At 29.2% G+C, this 14,029-nt stretch overlaps 1 protein-coding gene across 1 annotated transcript in view; it reads right to left on the reverse strand.

Moving 5' to 3' along the window:
- Positions 1-1,926: 1,926 nt before the first annotated feature.
- The window catches only part of LOC136985972 (agrin-like), a 139,987-nt gene continuing 127,884 nt past the window's right edge, over positions 1,927-14,029 (reverse strand). The window contains exons 9-20 of the mRNA XM_067283391.1: positions 13,757-13,871; positions 12,923-13,141; positions 12,205-12,432; positions 11,171-11,323; positions 10,432-10,524; positions 9,574-9,735; positions 6,848-6,995; positions 3,512-3,753; positions 3,293-3,418; positions 3,089-3,211; positions 2,450-2,467; positions 1,927-2,376 (exon numbers count right to left, since the gene is read on the reverse strand). Coding sequence (XP_067139492.1) covers positions 3,339-3,418; positions 3,512-3,753; positions 6,848-6,995; positions 9,574-9,735; positions 10,432-10,524; positions 11,171-11,323; positions 12,205-12,432; positions 12,923-13,141; positions 13,757-13,871 — 1,440 coding nt within the window. The 3' untranslated portion in view covers positions 1,927-2,376; positions 2,450-2,467; positions 3,089-3,211; positions 3,293-3,338. The remainder of the gene's footprint in view (positions 2,377-2,449; positions 2,468-3,088; positions 3,212-3,292; positions 3,419-3,511; positions 3,754-6,847; positions 6,996-9,573; positions 9,736-10,431; positions 10,525-11,170; positions 11,324-12,204; positions 12,433-12,922; positions 13,142-13,756; positions 13,872-14,029) is intronic.

Genomic DNA, 14,029 nt, shown 5'->3' on the forward strand with positions numbered 1-14,029 from the left:
TTTAAAGAAAACTGCACTCAAGCCAACCTCCTAACAACCGCCATTTTATCATGTTTTTCTTTTTTGGTCAATGGCTATTGTTCAGAGGTTTGACTGTCGTACGTATATTTTAATATAAAAAAAAAATTGCTTAAAATATTCTTAAATACAAAAAATTCTGGGAAAGTTAAGACCTCTGAACAACGGCCAATAAAGGGAACATAAGAAAATCGTTATTGTTGGGAGTGGCCGTTGTTTGGAGGTTATTTTGTGTGATTTTTGTTTAAAAAAAGAATGGCCACCGTTGAGAGGTGGCCGTTATTAGAGGTCTTGATTATTTTTGCGTTAAAGAGTTTTATAGGCTGATAGTTGGTTGCGGGTTCGCACCTGACCAATGGGCTTGTGCAATTCTCCGGATTTTTTTCCACGTATCTAACGCCTAAACAGTTACATCGCCACGTGTTGCTTTACCTTATGCTATCAAACCATGTTTTCTCTTAATTATAAATATATTTTAAACGTTTTTACTCTTCAATTAAGTCTTTTAAACTGTATTTAACTGTAATTACCATCCTTTTTTTTTCCTTGAAAAATTCCCTTTTGAAGAGAAAGCGCATTTTAAATTCGACATATTTCTTAAATCGAGGTACTATTTGCCATTACAATTGTCTGTATGTAATGAAAACTTTATAATATTTTTATATTTTTTTACTTAATTATACTTTTTACTCTGAAATAAATTTCTTCAAAGTACATTTACTTCGAATAATCATCTAAATTTTCCCTAAAATTCCTTCCGAAAGTGAAATTTAGGAATTAAAAGTAATGCTGTACAGTATATGTATTTATAAACAGGGAGACAAGTTAGGGAATTTTCGTTAAATAATAGAAAATAAGATTATACGGTAATTTCTTCACATTAATATATTTATGAACACAATAAAGGATATAATTCCCTAATAGGGTAATTTTTTTATATTAATGTTTTTATGAAAACAAGTGTTATTTTTTAAAGAGAATTCCCTAGTAGGGTAATTTCCCTACATTAATGTATTTCTGACTCACAAAAAGAAAAATTAGTTTTTAAACAAAATTCCCTAATAGGGTAATTTTCTTCTATTCATTTATTCACGAAAACAAAAAAAAGTGTTATTTTTTATAATAAAATTTCCTATTAGAGTAATTTCCTCATATTAATCAGATTATAATTTAGTACACGTTCAAAATTCGATAACTTTACTAACAAATTAACTTTGGAGAAAATTCGTTTTTTTATATATTTATTATAGTCAAAGTTTTTTTAAGGGAAAAAACAAAGTAAAGCTTTGTTCCTCAACAAATTTTAAAATTCCCCAAAAGGATTATTTATTTATTGCTTTTTTTGTAAAATATACTAAAGTTTTTTTTCCTAAAAAAACCTTTCTTCTTCTTCTTCTTCTCTACCTCAAACAAAGCTCTTGTAAAGGGAACGTCTTCCTATTACAAGAGTTATCAGTACACGATACAGAAAGGAGGAATTTCCCCACATAAAATCCCTTTAGGCTCTCCTCTCTCACTATATATATATATGTGTGTGTGTGTGTACTTTTTCATGTAAAAAAATCCCTGATATATATATATGTTTTCATATTTTATAAAGGAATATTTACTTTAAACAATGTTTATTTATTTTTTGAATAAAACAATAGACAAATATAAAATTTATTAACATTTTTTTCTTTATTTTAAACCTAATTAATAGCAAATTAATGAGGAATTTAAATATAAAATTGTTAATTAAACTACAATTATTATTATTATTATTATCATCATTATTATAATTTTAACTCGAATTAATGATTAAAATTAAAAGAAAAAAATCGAATTAATGATTAATATATATATATATAAATTTTATTTTAAAAAATAATAAATATATATATCTTTTTCCTATAAAGATCAAGCGTTATTAATTATTATATTATTCTATATAACTATATAAATTTTTTTTTCGTTTATTATTTTATTATTATTATTTCTTTTTTTTGCAGAAAAAACAAATTAACATCTGTATAAAATCTCTTCACAGTAAACGAATTTTTCTACACATTCCCGTCAATTTTTAATTATTTTCTTATATATATATATACTTTTTTAATTGGTATAAAAGTTCTTCAAGTTATAAACAAGATTTGGCAATTATAAATTGAGTTTTTTTTTGGTTTTCAGAGTACTTTCCTCGAAGCTTCCAACTCGAAGGCAGCTTAAGCAACAATATTTATACATAAATCTGTACACGATATGATTGTGAGGCAGGTGTGTTGTCTAGAAATCCGTTGTTCATCCTCATGTCGTCTCCAACAACACGTGAAGTTTCGGGAGGAATCGTCCACTTTGATCACCTTTAAAGACGTCTAACTAATTAAAAATACGTATTTTTAAGTTAAATATGTAATTACGTTTAAGGAATTTTTATGTATAAACAACTCACTCGTGCTTCTTCAGCATCCTGATGATCCGCATCAGTTTGGAGAGAGGGATGAGAGTAAGAGGAGCGCATGAAAGGAAAGGAAAAAAAATTGATAAAATGAGATTTATATAGAAAAATCCATTGAGGAAAATTAAATTAATGACAGATGCCAAGTGAATTATTAATAAAACGACACAAATCTATTCGGGAATGGGACTATTAAACATGTGATATCTTCCAAACTGAATCACGTATGTCATACAGGCAATTAGTGAGGAAACGATCGTTAGGTTGACCGTGAGAGAAAACAGATGGACTGTCATGTATCATCACCATCCCAACAGATGTAGCAGACATAACAGATGAAATATGGAAATCCATACGATTACTAAAACCTCAATTTATAGAGTGTATCTGCCTTTTATCCTCTATCATTCTATTAAGAAGAGCTTATGATGAGATTCTGACAAACTTATTACAAGGGATTCATAGGGATGAACTATAGATAAATCTTTCACGGGGAGTAGATTTTGCTTAAACTAGTTAACAGCATCCCTCCTCGTCTTCGCAGTTTCGAAAGAAATCCACCCTTTTGGGGTCATTTTAACGTTACAAAATCTTACGTAAAGGTAAATTAAATGATGAAAAAAGTATACTTACGTTATAGACATGGCTCCCTGATGGTGATGATGAACAGCGATAAAGTGCAGCGAGGACAGAGCTGTGACTTCTTTTTTTCTAGATAACGATGCATCCGAATAACATTGCAAAGTCTGGTAAACACTGGGAAGAAAAAAAAATCGAATTAAATCAAAGTTTAAGATTTCCGGGAGAAGTTTGAAGAGTTTTTAGCACTGTTTTTACCTTCTATTTGCGGCCCTTTATGAGTTTTGGCCGCGATAACTTTTGTTTAATTATCTGGAAGACTATACGACTGCCATTTTTTCGATTTGGACATCTCGACGATCGAACGCTTTATTATTACATCATCTGGAAATAAATCTCCATTATGCAGCATCCACAAAGAATACAAAGAAACTGGATAATGGAGAAGAGATGAATTACAATTTTTTCCATTCTTACCTGCTTTACAAGGCACATAACTAAGGACGGTGATAGCTTTCTGGTATCTGCAGCTGAACAACCTCATTTGGCACTCGGAACCATAAGTTACACCATCCGATCCGCATACCGGATTTGGGGATTCCTCGGATGTACACTTAATATCGCATACACACTGAGCACGACCCTTTTTTTCTCGACATATCGCTTCGTGGCTGCACTTTAACTGATCACACGATCCAGAAACTGGTCTAGCACAGACTCTACAAGAATAAAAAAAAATTAAATTATATATATAATTGCTCTTCAATCCACTGATTTTATTAAAAATGGGATAAGATTCTCTTTAAGTTTTGTTAAAGAAGAGAATCTTTTACAGTAAATACACATGTCGAGATCACACAAGAGCAGAGAGTAAACATAATTCTCCATTGTGAGATACAAAAGAAGCTTCCTTCTCGCTCCAACAGAGAAAATAAACATTCTTCTTCTTCTCCTTGTTTAAAAAAATGAGCAAATATTAATATATTATTCTTCTTATGCACAAAACATAGAAAGATTTATAAATATAGAACAGAGAAATTAATCAATAAAACTATTCAGAAAAAAGTATATACATCTTCAAATGAAATTCAATCGATCATTTGGTAAAGTTAGAAAACGTTCGGATGCTTTTTTAGAAAAAAGGACATCATTCTTGTATTTTTTTATAGATTTTATTTTAGTTTTTTTCTTGAATAATTGCCTGAAAGAATGAATTATGGCTTCCCTCCTCTTCTCGTATTAATTTGTTCCACAACCAAGAGTTATTCCTCATTCGCCTTTCATAATTCAAAGAACTCTTTAACAAACATCGAAAAATTTACTATTCGTTGGAAAAAGGAAGGAAGAGGAAGAGGAGGAGGAGGAAAAAAATGATGCGATGGAAATTAATTTATGGCTATATACTGTACATTCGAGAGAAACCTTTGGTTTAGCTTTTGGAACGTAAAAATATTTGAAAAAGTTGAAAGTTTTTTATCAACTAAATTTTCGCATTTTTATCAAACTGAATGTTTGGCATTTTAATCAATTGATAAAGCATATTATTCTTTATTTTATTTCTTTTATACAAATAAAAGCATTTTATCAACCGCCTCTAAACATTTTTAGCAACTGAATAAAACTACATGATATAGCTACCATGACCTTTCCAAATAAGAGAGAGAAACCCAATAGTGGATAAGTGGATAAAACCTCTAAATTCTAGTAATTATTTGTGGGTTTGAGCCTTAAAAATGAAATTTTTCGGGGTTTCTTCACGCGCCTAACACTTATATAGAGGTCAGTTTCCTATAGAAAGCTGTCTCCTCCTTAGTAAAATGCATCTCTTGTATCGTCTTATCCTATCAATCGAATCCAATCCATTATAAAACAGAATTTTATAATAAAAAACTAAAGAATTTTGTTATTAATAAGCAATTTTATAGGTAAGAAGATTTTAATATAATTTATTGAATAAAAATAAATATTTTTCGATTTTATAAAAGATTTTTGGAATATTTAGCATCTTTTAAGAGAGTGTCCTTATAAATCTAAGCAATTTTAACAAAATTATTATCATTTAATCAAATAAATAAAGTAATATTTTAGAGTTTAAGGCTGTCCTGTATCAAGATCATTATCATTATCTTCCAGATTTCTCCTAAGTAAAGGATGCTAAAGCTAATTAATCATCATTGTTAATAAATGAAAGCAGTTTGTTAAGTAAACAAAAGACTTTCTAACTAACAGAATTTAAACAAAATTAACTATAAACGTTTATATAACTCGCTCTCCACCCTTTTTAATTTGTTAAATATTATCAAGTTACATCAACTGATACAACTTGAAGGTGTCAATTGACATGTAAGATTACTCCGCATCCAGTTCAATATACAAATATACACTTTCTACATCAATTATACAATGGAAAGTTTTATCAGCTGTGCATTACAGAAATTACATTCAACTGAGATGAAGATGAATTACCAGAAAAGTGGTGAACACGATATTTTACAGTTAAATTCAAAGAGTAAGATTTGTATAAATTATTAAATGAACACTGCATCAATTTAAGTGATTATAATGTTTAAACAGGGATCAATATATTAACTTTTCTAGAGTTTAATTAACTTTACTAATATAGAAATATTAACTGCGAATCAATAAAGTTTAATCATAAAAGTATTAATAAAATCAATGATATTAATTGTGGATTCGTGTAAATTAATATATTATTATTATTGTAATTAATTATAGAGTTTTTAAAAATGTTTATTTTGTATTTTGTAAAGTTCATGGAAGTAATTTTTATCATGGGACCAATTCTATAAATTGACTTTTGTTGTTGTGTTAAAGTGAATGTTTGTGAATTGAAACGTGGTAAGATTCGGCAAAAAAAATAAAGATAAAAAATTAAGAAAAAACATAAAGAAAGAGAAGAAATTAATATATAGAAAACGAGAAAATAAAAACCACTTCTTAGTTTTAAGACGTGAGAAAGAATTGTTTACTCTCATTTTATCCAAGTTATCTTGAAAATTGGTTACACTGTTTCTCGTCAATTGAATTTTTTCAACGGGTTATTTCGGGGAAAAAAATAAATATTCGTAGAGAATAAAATAATAAAAAATAAAATAAATTAGTTTATGTTTATAGAAAAAATTCTACAAAAATAGAAAATCAATCTTCCAGTTGAAAACTCGGGTTTCATTATAAAGAGTTGATAGATGCCCTTTTCCCTACTGGTTTCTACTGTTTATCTACTATTAAATAACATTTTAAAAATAAATTTAGTTTAAATAACGTTTAAAATTTGCTTTAAAATAAGGAAAATTTGTTTAAAATACGTAAAAATTAAAAAAATATCGTTTTAAAGTTCCATACTTCATACATTATCAGTAGTGTTTTATTAGTTAAAAGATGCTTGTTTTCTCTACTAGTTTCTACTGTTAAATAGTATTTTAAAGTAAATGTATATAAAATAATACTTATAACTTGTTAAAAATAAGGAAAAATTAAAAAGAATATAGTTTTAAATTTGCATGCTTTATTATGCATTATCAATTGACCATTAGTGTTTTATCAATTGCTTACAAACTTTATCTGTTTTAGGAGTAATCAATTTTGTAAGATGCCAATTGACGTATCGACAAATTTATCATCCTTTAGAAAGAAAACAATATAAAAGAGAATTAATTTAGTTTATTCCATCAATTGTTTTCTTACAATTTTTGTTTTGGGAATGGCCTATCTTCTAGAGTAGGTCAATTGACAAAAAAAAAAAAAAAAAAAAAATTCATTTTGAAAGTAAAACTGACAGACAGATTAACCAACTTACCGTCTAAACATCCCTCGGGGAGTAACACTGTCTTATGTGGACAAATATCGCATTTCATCCCTTGAATGTTGTGTTTACAGACGCATCTGCCTGTCATCTGTTCGCAATCATCTCGAACCGAGCCATGTTCATTACATCCACAAGCTAAAATAGAAAGAAAAGAAGAGGAAGAAGAGAAAAAAAACCACTTCCAAATAACACAAAATGAACGTGGTCTATCTTCTTTTCATCATAAAACTCACTCTTTGCTGATGTCATCAGCTTTTCGTAATATTTGGAGAAAAATCGTTATCTTTAACTACAAACCTTCCATGTAATATTTCTTATACTTAAACCCACCAACAAACCGATTTCATCTTCTTAAAAATTAATACAAAAGTCGAAGTTTCATAAAGAAAAAAAAATATATTATTAATTTTAATAAATCCTTATAAATTATTTACAATTTCCTTCACCGCTTCTTCTTCTCCATGTTGAATTCGATTTTAATAATTCATGGAGTAGATAAATCATGAATATTCATAACATTAACGCATGAAACCAGATTGATACAATGAAAATATATATATATATATATATATATATATATATATATATATATATTTAACTCTAGACGCTCTTAAAATAGAGAAAGTTTAAACTTTTACTTTCTTTTAAGGTTTTTTAATGGACTTCTACTTAAAAAAATAAAGGAGATCATTTGTTATCTTCTTAACAGATCAACAAGTTAAATGTCTAAAGATTTTGAAACCTTTTACTAAATAAAAAGTAAATTGAAAAGTCAGTTTAGTTGAAAAGAAAAGTTTTTGTATTATATAAGGCTACGTATATATATATATATAAAACTTCCTTGTTTTCTAAACATTAAAAAGTCAATTTTTTTTCTGTTTATATTTTTCTAAACTTCTAATATAAGATCTTCAGTTTGACCCAATTCAATCTATGGCCAAGACGTATACAAACTGTAGAAACGTCTCCGTCACTTCCAGATGTTCTCTTCCTCTGAAAGAAAACAGAGGGTTTTCGTGTGGCTCCTAGCCAAACGGGACATTGCATGAAGGAATGTAATGGAAAACCTTTCCTCTTTCTCACGTGTTTAATCATTGGTTTAATTTTCCGGCCATTCTGCGTGATATTTCCGTTTCTCACCTTTGTTAAGATGGAAAGAATCATCCGAAAAGTTCGGTTTTTTTTCCTATATTCTCTTTTTTTATTATTATATTTTTTATTCTATCAAGAAGTTCAACTTGCGTGGAAAATTTAAAGGTGGTCTACAAACGTTATAGCTGATGTTAGCCTCTTTTTATGAGATATTTACTACTTTTATAAGTTTGTCTTTTTTATAAACTACTTTCGTGAATTTCTTCGTAATAATGGAAAAAGGGTAGTAAATTTATATACATTTTTATTATTTTTTTCTATATAAATAGATCGATTTTGAATTTACAAATAGGTTTGCTCATGACTCAATTTTATGTTAAATTAGATACGTTTCAATATTATCTTTATACGTGTTTAAGTCATTATCTAAGCTATATTTTATGCTTTTTTCATTTAAATTGCATTACTCTTGTATTTTTAGTTTTTTTTATTAAATTTATAATTTATTTCACAATTTTTAATATAAATCACATTATTTCAAGTTCACTTACTAAAACTATACGTGATCCATAAATCTCGAGAGATGCTGTTTCGTACAGATTAAACGGTTTCCTGTCTTTTTATACAAGAAATTAATTTATAATTCGCTCTTATTTATTAAATTAATATCAAATAAACGTATGTGAATGTCATTCTTAATATATATTTTAAATTCCTCTCTTCTGATCCACAGAAATCCGCATCAATAGTTATACTTTTAAAGATAAAAATCTATAGAATTATATATAATTTAAAAATGCATCATCACTTATTTAGCTATAAAATTTAATATGTTTGAAAGAGTTTCTTGCGATTAGGATATTAAAAAAAAATTTACAGCTACGTAAACTGCATCTGACATCAAGCAATTTAAACCTAATATATTCCAAGCCGTATCATAATCAACAAAAAATGTAATTAATGTTAACTTTAATCATGAATAATTCTCCACATCTGCAAGCTTTCTCAGAGATTTGAAAAAAAATAAGCAACTAATTTTATCAAATTTATATCAGTTTGGATTTCTCCTGCATTTTTATTTTATTTTATATATATTATCAGATTAATAATATATATATATATGTGTGTGTGTGTGTGTGTGTTATATGGAATTCAGAAGAAAAAATGCAATTTTTTAAAGTAGATCATATTCGATTATATCATTTCTTTTCCTATCACATATAATAACAGCGAGAGCGTGTGAGTAGTGAAGAGAAAAAATCTTTGGAGAACGTTTTAACGTTTCTGATCACGTCCGACCTACATCATAGCAAACGGACAACAAGGATCTTTCTAACAAGAAACTCGAACTCAGGATATGAAATCCGAAAGATTTCAATCCCTTGCATGAACTGATAAAGTATTTACTTGAATGGCTACATTTTAAACAACTGCAGAAATCCGGCAAAGATTATAATTAATATAAATATCACGATAGTTTAATTTATATGCGTAAAACACAGTTTATTATTATTTAATTGATATGTATAGATATTAATAATGATTACTGTTAATCAGTATTAGTCGAGTAACGACGTAGTTTAATTAATATACGTAATTATCGTATATCATCCATACTTACGCGTGCAGCCGCTGTTTCCTTCTGCTATTTTATGTAAACCCCAGTAACCAGGTTCGCATCGATCGCATCTTAAACCTCCTACACCTGGTTTACACGGACATTGTTTACTGACAGGATCACAAGTTTGCTCGTAAGATCCCAACTTGTTACAGTTGCAGACATCTGTCGAGAAGTACGTGATTAGTAATATGATATTAGTAACTTTAAAGTTACGTGCAAGCTAAAATCCGGTTCTAAATTTAACAGCCTTACTAGTAATAACCTAAAGCACACGAAATAGCCAATTACTTGTCAAAAATAATCAGCTAAGTTTAGTTTTAAAGGCTAGTTTTACCTTACTCTATTGATTTTTTACGTAGCGCCTGTAAATGTGTCTTTCTCGCAATATTATTCTATAATGCAGTGAAGAGGACATTTAAAATTTATAATACTGATTTACGCGAGGAAAAATAAATAAAATTATTTAAATTTCTGATTTATTTATTATAATATATAAATGTTTATTGTTTCTTTATTTATTAATACAAACAAAAAATATTTCATACAAAATAATATTTTTATATGATATATAGAAAGGTTGTATCTTGTATCTCTCTCTCTCTCTCTCTCTATAATATATATATATATATTATTTATAGAGTTAAATTCGATCTATATATTTTATAAATTCCCATAAAAATATTTTATTGATCAAAATATGTTTTGATGCCAAGTTACGAGGAAAAGACACTTTTACAGGGGGTAATTCATTCGACAATAACAGAAAAATGTCAGGATGCGAATAAATCTAATTTCCTTCTTTCGACGGTGAGAAAATATTAATAAATAACATTAAAAGGCAATAAAAATCATTCATACTCGGACAACCGGCATGATTTAATCCTTGAGCTGAAGTTTTTCCGTCAGGACAACATCCGTACATCGTCTCCTCGCAGTTCTTAATCATAGCCACTGCAAAAAGGTTATTAAAAATGAATTTTAAACTCAATTTATCAAATTAAATTAAAGTAAAAGAGGAGAACTTTTAATGACTAGGTCAAATGCACCGAGGTAATCTCGGTAATTGTTCTCTCATCTACATTTGTAAACCTATTCAATAAAAGACATTAACTCCACTCTTAAGAATAATAGTAATTATTTTTCTTCTCGGGCAATTTAACCATCGATACATCTGCAGAGAAGAAAAGACAGGTTTCTTCTCCCTGTTTCAAACACTATAAAGACAAACACCCCGAAACCAATTCGAAGAAATCCTACCAATGTTGGTTAAAGTTGTGTCGTTTAATCACTCCTACACAATTTCCTGACTAATATATCAAGATTTATTACCCGTGTCGATGTTAAACAGGCTATACTTTCGGATTTATCTAATTTTATCCCTTCTACAACCATGCCTAAGTATATTGTTTCTCTAAAGAATAAACAATTGTTTTTTTAAACTTGTTTTTCCATCAGATACATGTAGTTAATACAGAGTAATGAAGAATTTATTGCGCTTTATCTATCCAATTTAGGAAGAGAAAAAGAGTTAGAAAGAAAAGGAAAACAGTATATGATTCTATCGATGATTATTTTATGTTTTTTCTTTCCTACTTACCTTCTCTACAACAGATGGCGAAAATAGCAGATCGATGACAAAAACTATCTGGAGGACACGTCTGCGATTTAGGACCTTCTCCACAATAATATTCTTCGTCCGATACCGGATCTCTAAGAGGTGATTCTCCATCACAAGGCAGCAGTTTAACGTCTGAAAGAAATTAATTTTTGATAGAATTATTTAAAATACACTCGAAGAGACATTTCTGAAGGTAAGAGAAATCATTAAGGATGAGTCACAGTTTTGGAAAAGGATAAAAGTAAAAAATCGATAGATTTTGCACCAAAATGTGTTCCTTCTCCACTTTACCACATGCTGATCTTAATCAAATTTACGTAAAGATTACTAAAATTCTATTATTAATGAAGCAGATTTATTGTTAAAGTCATAAAACGAATCTCAACCGGCACTTCCATTTAATTACGTCTCAGAATATCCATATCTGAATATTAAACAGTTCCAAAAATATACAAAGATTAGAATAAAATAAGAAAAAGTATATTGATTGAATAAGGTTAGAGAAAATTATGCAAATCGCAGAAAATACCAACCACAGACCACCATTAAATAATTATTTTATCTGTTCACTTATCGTATTTTTGGGAAGGAAGGGGAAGAGATCCATGAATAAATAAGGAATAAAATAAATTTAAGTATGTTTCTCTGCCTTATTCATCGTTATACAAATTAACTCGATGACAACAATAATTTATTTCAGAAGCTTTGACAGTCAACTAGAAATTATGTCATGTCCACTCGTCCCTCTCCTCGATAATTTTTCTTTTTTCTGCTCTTCCTCATCACTTTGTCGATAATTTGTTTAGGGGCAAAAATCTGTCGTTTGGCTATGTAAAGGACGTTAATTTTTGAAGTATTCTGATACCTATCCTCATCAATAATTAATAGCTTAATGCTTGCACTTTTCAGCTTAGTTAATGCGTGTTAATTACCTTTTTGTAACAAGATTTAAAACGATGTTAAAAACCCCTATATAAAATTAACTACTTGTAAAATTAATTGGATGAAATTACCTCCACACTTCTCCAGATTGGCTGTCTGAAGAGATTGTTGGAGTCTGCACGACTCTTCTCTCATTTTACAATCGTTGTCATACAGTTTTCCATCCGATCCACACACTGGATCGCGTATTGTTGGGCATTGGAAGTTGCAAACGCACCTGGGCACTCCATCAGCATCGTAATCGCACATCCCTCCATATTGGCAGGTTTTCTCGCATGTGCTCATCCCGGAACCGAGATCTGTAAACGGAATTTACATTTAATCTGTCTGGCATTACTGAGAATTTACGTTTTGGCACGAATTCCTTCCAAGAATTTTATTTATCTATTTATCTGATAAGGCTAGAAATTTAAATTAATTCTAAATTTGTTTATAAAATATTAAAGTAAACGATAAACTAATATAAAATATCGCTTCCTCTTCTTACATTTCAGAGATATAAATAGTTTTTGGTGTGTTATTTCTACTTATAAAAATATCTCTTCAGATGAAAACTGCACTTTATCATCTTTAACCTAAGAGCGAAGAGAATTTTATGAGATTCAAAATAAAAAAACGAGAGAAATATATCGATTTTCAAGTTAAATAATCGATACTGCCAAATCGATCTTGGCAAAAATACTTTTGCACATATAAAGATACAATTCTTAGTTTCCTTTTTTTCCTCGTTTCTTCTTCCTCCCTTAAAACTGAAGGCGATAAAACAACAAAGAAGATAATGATCCTTACCAAGTCCGGATCCTCCAACATCTTCGCATTCTCCATAGAAGAGAATGCTTAAATCTTGACTCTGTTGGCAAGCTGCCTGCCACATTTCGCATTCATTTTGATAAGTCACACCGTCATTGGCACATATAGGTTCGTGTGTGTCCGGACATTCGGTAGGACACACGCATCGACCGTTTTCGCATCGAGCACCATATTTGCAATGTACGTTTTGACACAGATCTAGGAAAGAAAAAAGAAATAAAAAATAAAGAATTTAGATCCCAAAAGTAAACTCGAATCGTCTACATATTCCTCCTATTTTTATCGTTTTTCAAGTAAACGTCAGATTTTTATGACAGTTATAACCGTATCCACTTTTAAACTTTCATTATTTATACAAATTTATGTACTTTTGCTATTTCCCGGTTTATTTTCAAAAAATACTCCTACATATTACGCCTATTCCGTGTCCAATCGATAGAACAAGGAAGTAATCAAAGAAGAAATCTTCAATTTTAAGTTTTCAGACCGAGAAGATGCTTTAAATCTTTCTTCCTCCTTCTCCTCCTCCTCCTCCTCCTCCTGCTCCTCTTGCTCTTCCTTTTTTCTAAACGATGCTACGATCGAAACTAAACAAATCATTTCTTCACAATGTTTTCCCATTAATAAAATTATTAATGTTTAAGTACTTAATTCCATTATTTCGAATAAATAAACAGTTTTAAAAGCGCTCGCAAGCGAAAGTCATTATTCTCTCATTACGCTCTGGAGAGTTTTAAATAGCTTCGCGCCTTTATCAAATACTAATAAGAAAATATTCAGATAAAAATGAATCGAAGGAGATAGAACACCAACCGCATCTTCCTCTAGATGCCACCATCACATATTGTTGTTTCTTACAAGCTGCAATCCTCATCTCGCATTCATTAGGATAGGTAACACCATCCGTACCGCATACAGGAGATTCGAGCTGTACAAAAATAAAAAATCAAAATTAAAAATATTTTAATCATAATTATAAGAATTTAACTTCGATATATTCGTAAAGCATCTATCTGCGTTTGATGTAACTTAATTAGTTTTTCAGATTGAGGGTTACTTGATTTTTTAAACGCAGAAAGAATAATG

This window comes from Centruroides vittatus, unplaced genomic scaffold (genome assembly GCF_030686945.1).
Source record: "Centruroides vittatus isolate TY-2023 unplaced genomic scaffold, ASM3068694v2 contig_983, whole genome shotgun sequence".
In the NCBI taxonomy this organism is placed as follows: Eukaryota; Metazoa; Arthropoda; class Arachnida; order Scorpiones; family Buthidae; genus Centruroides; species Centruroides vittatus.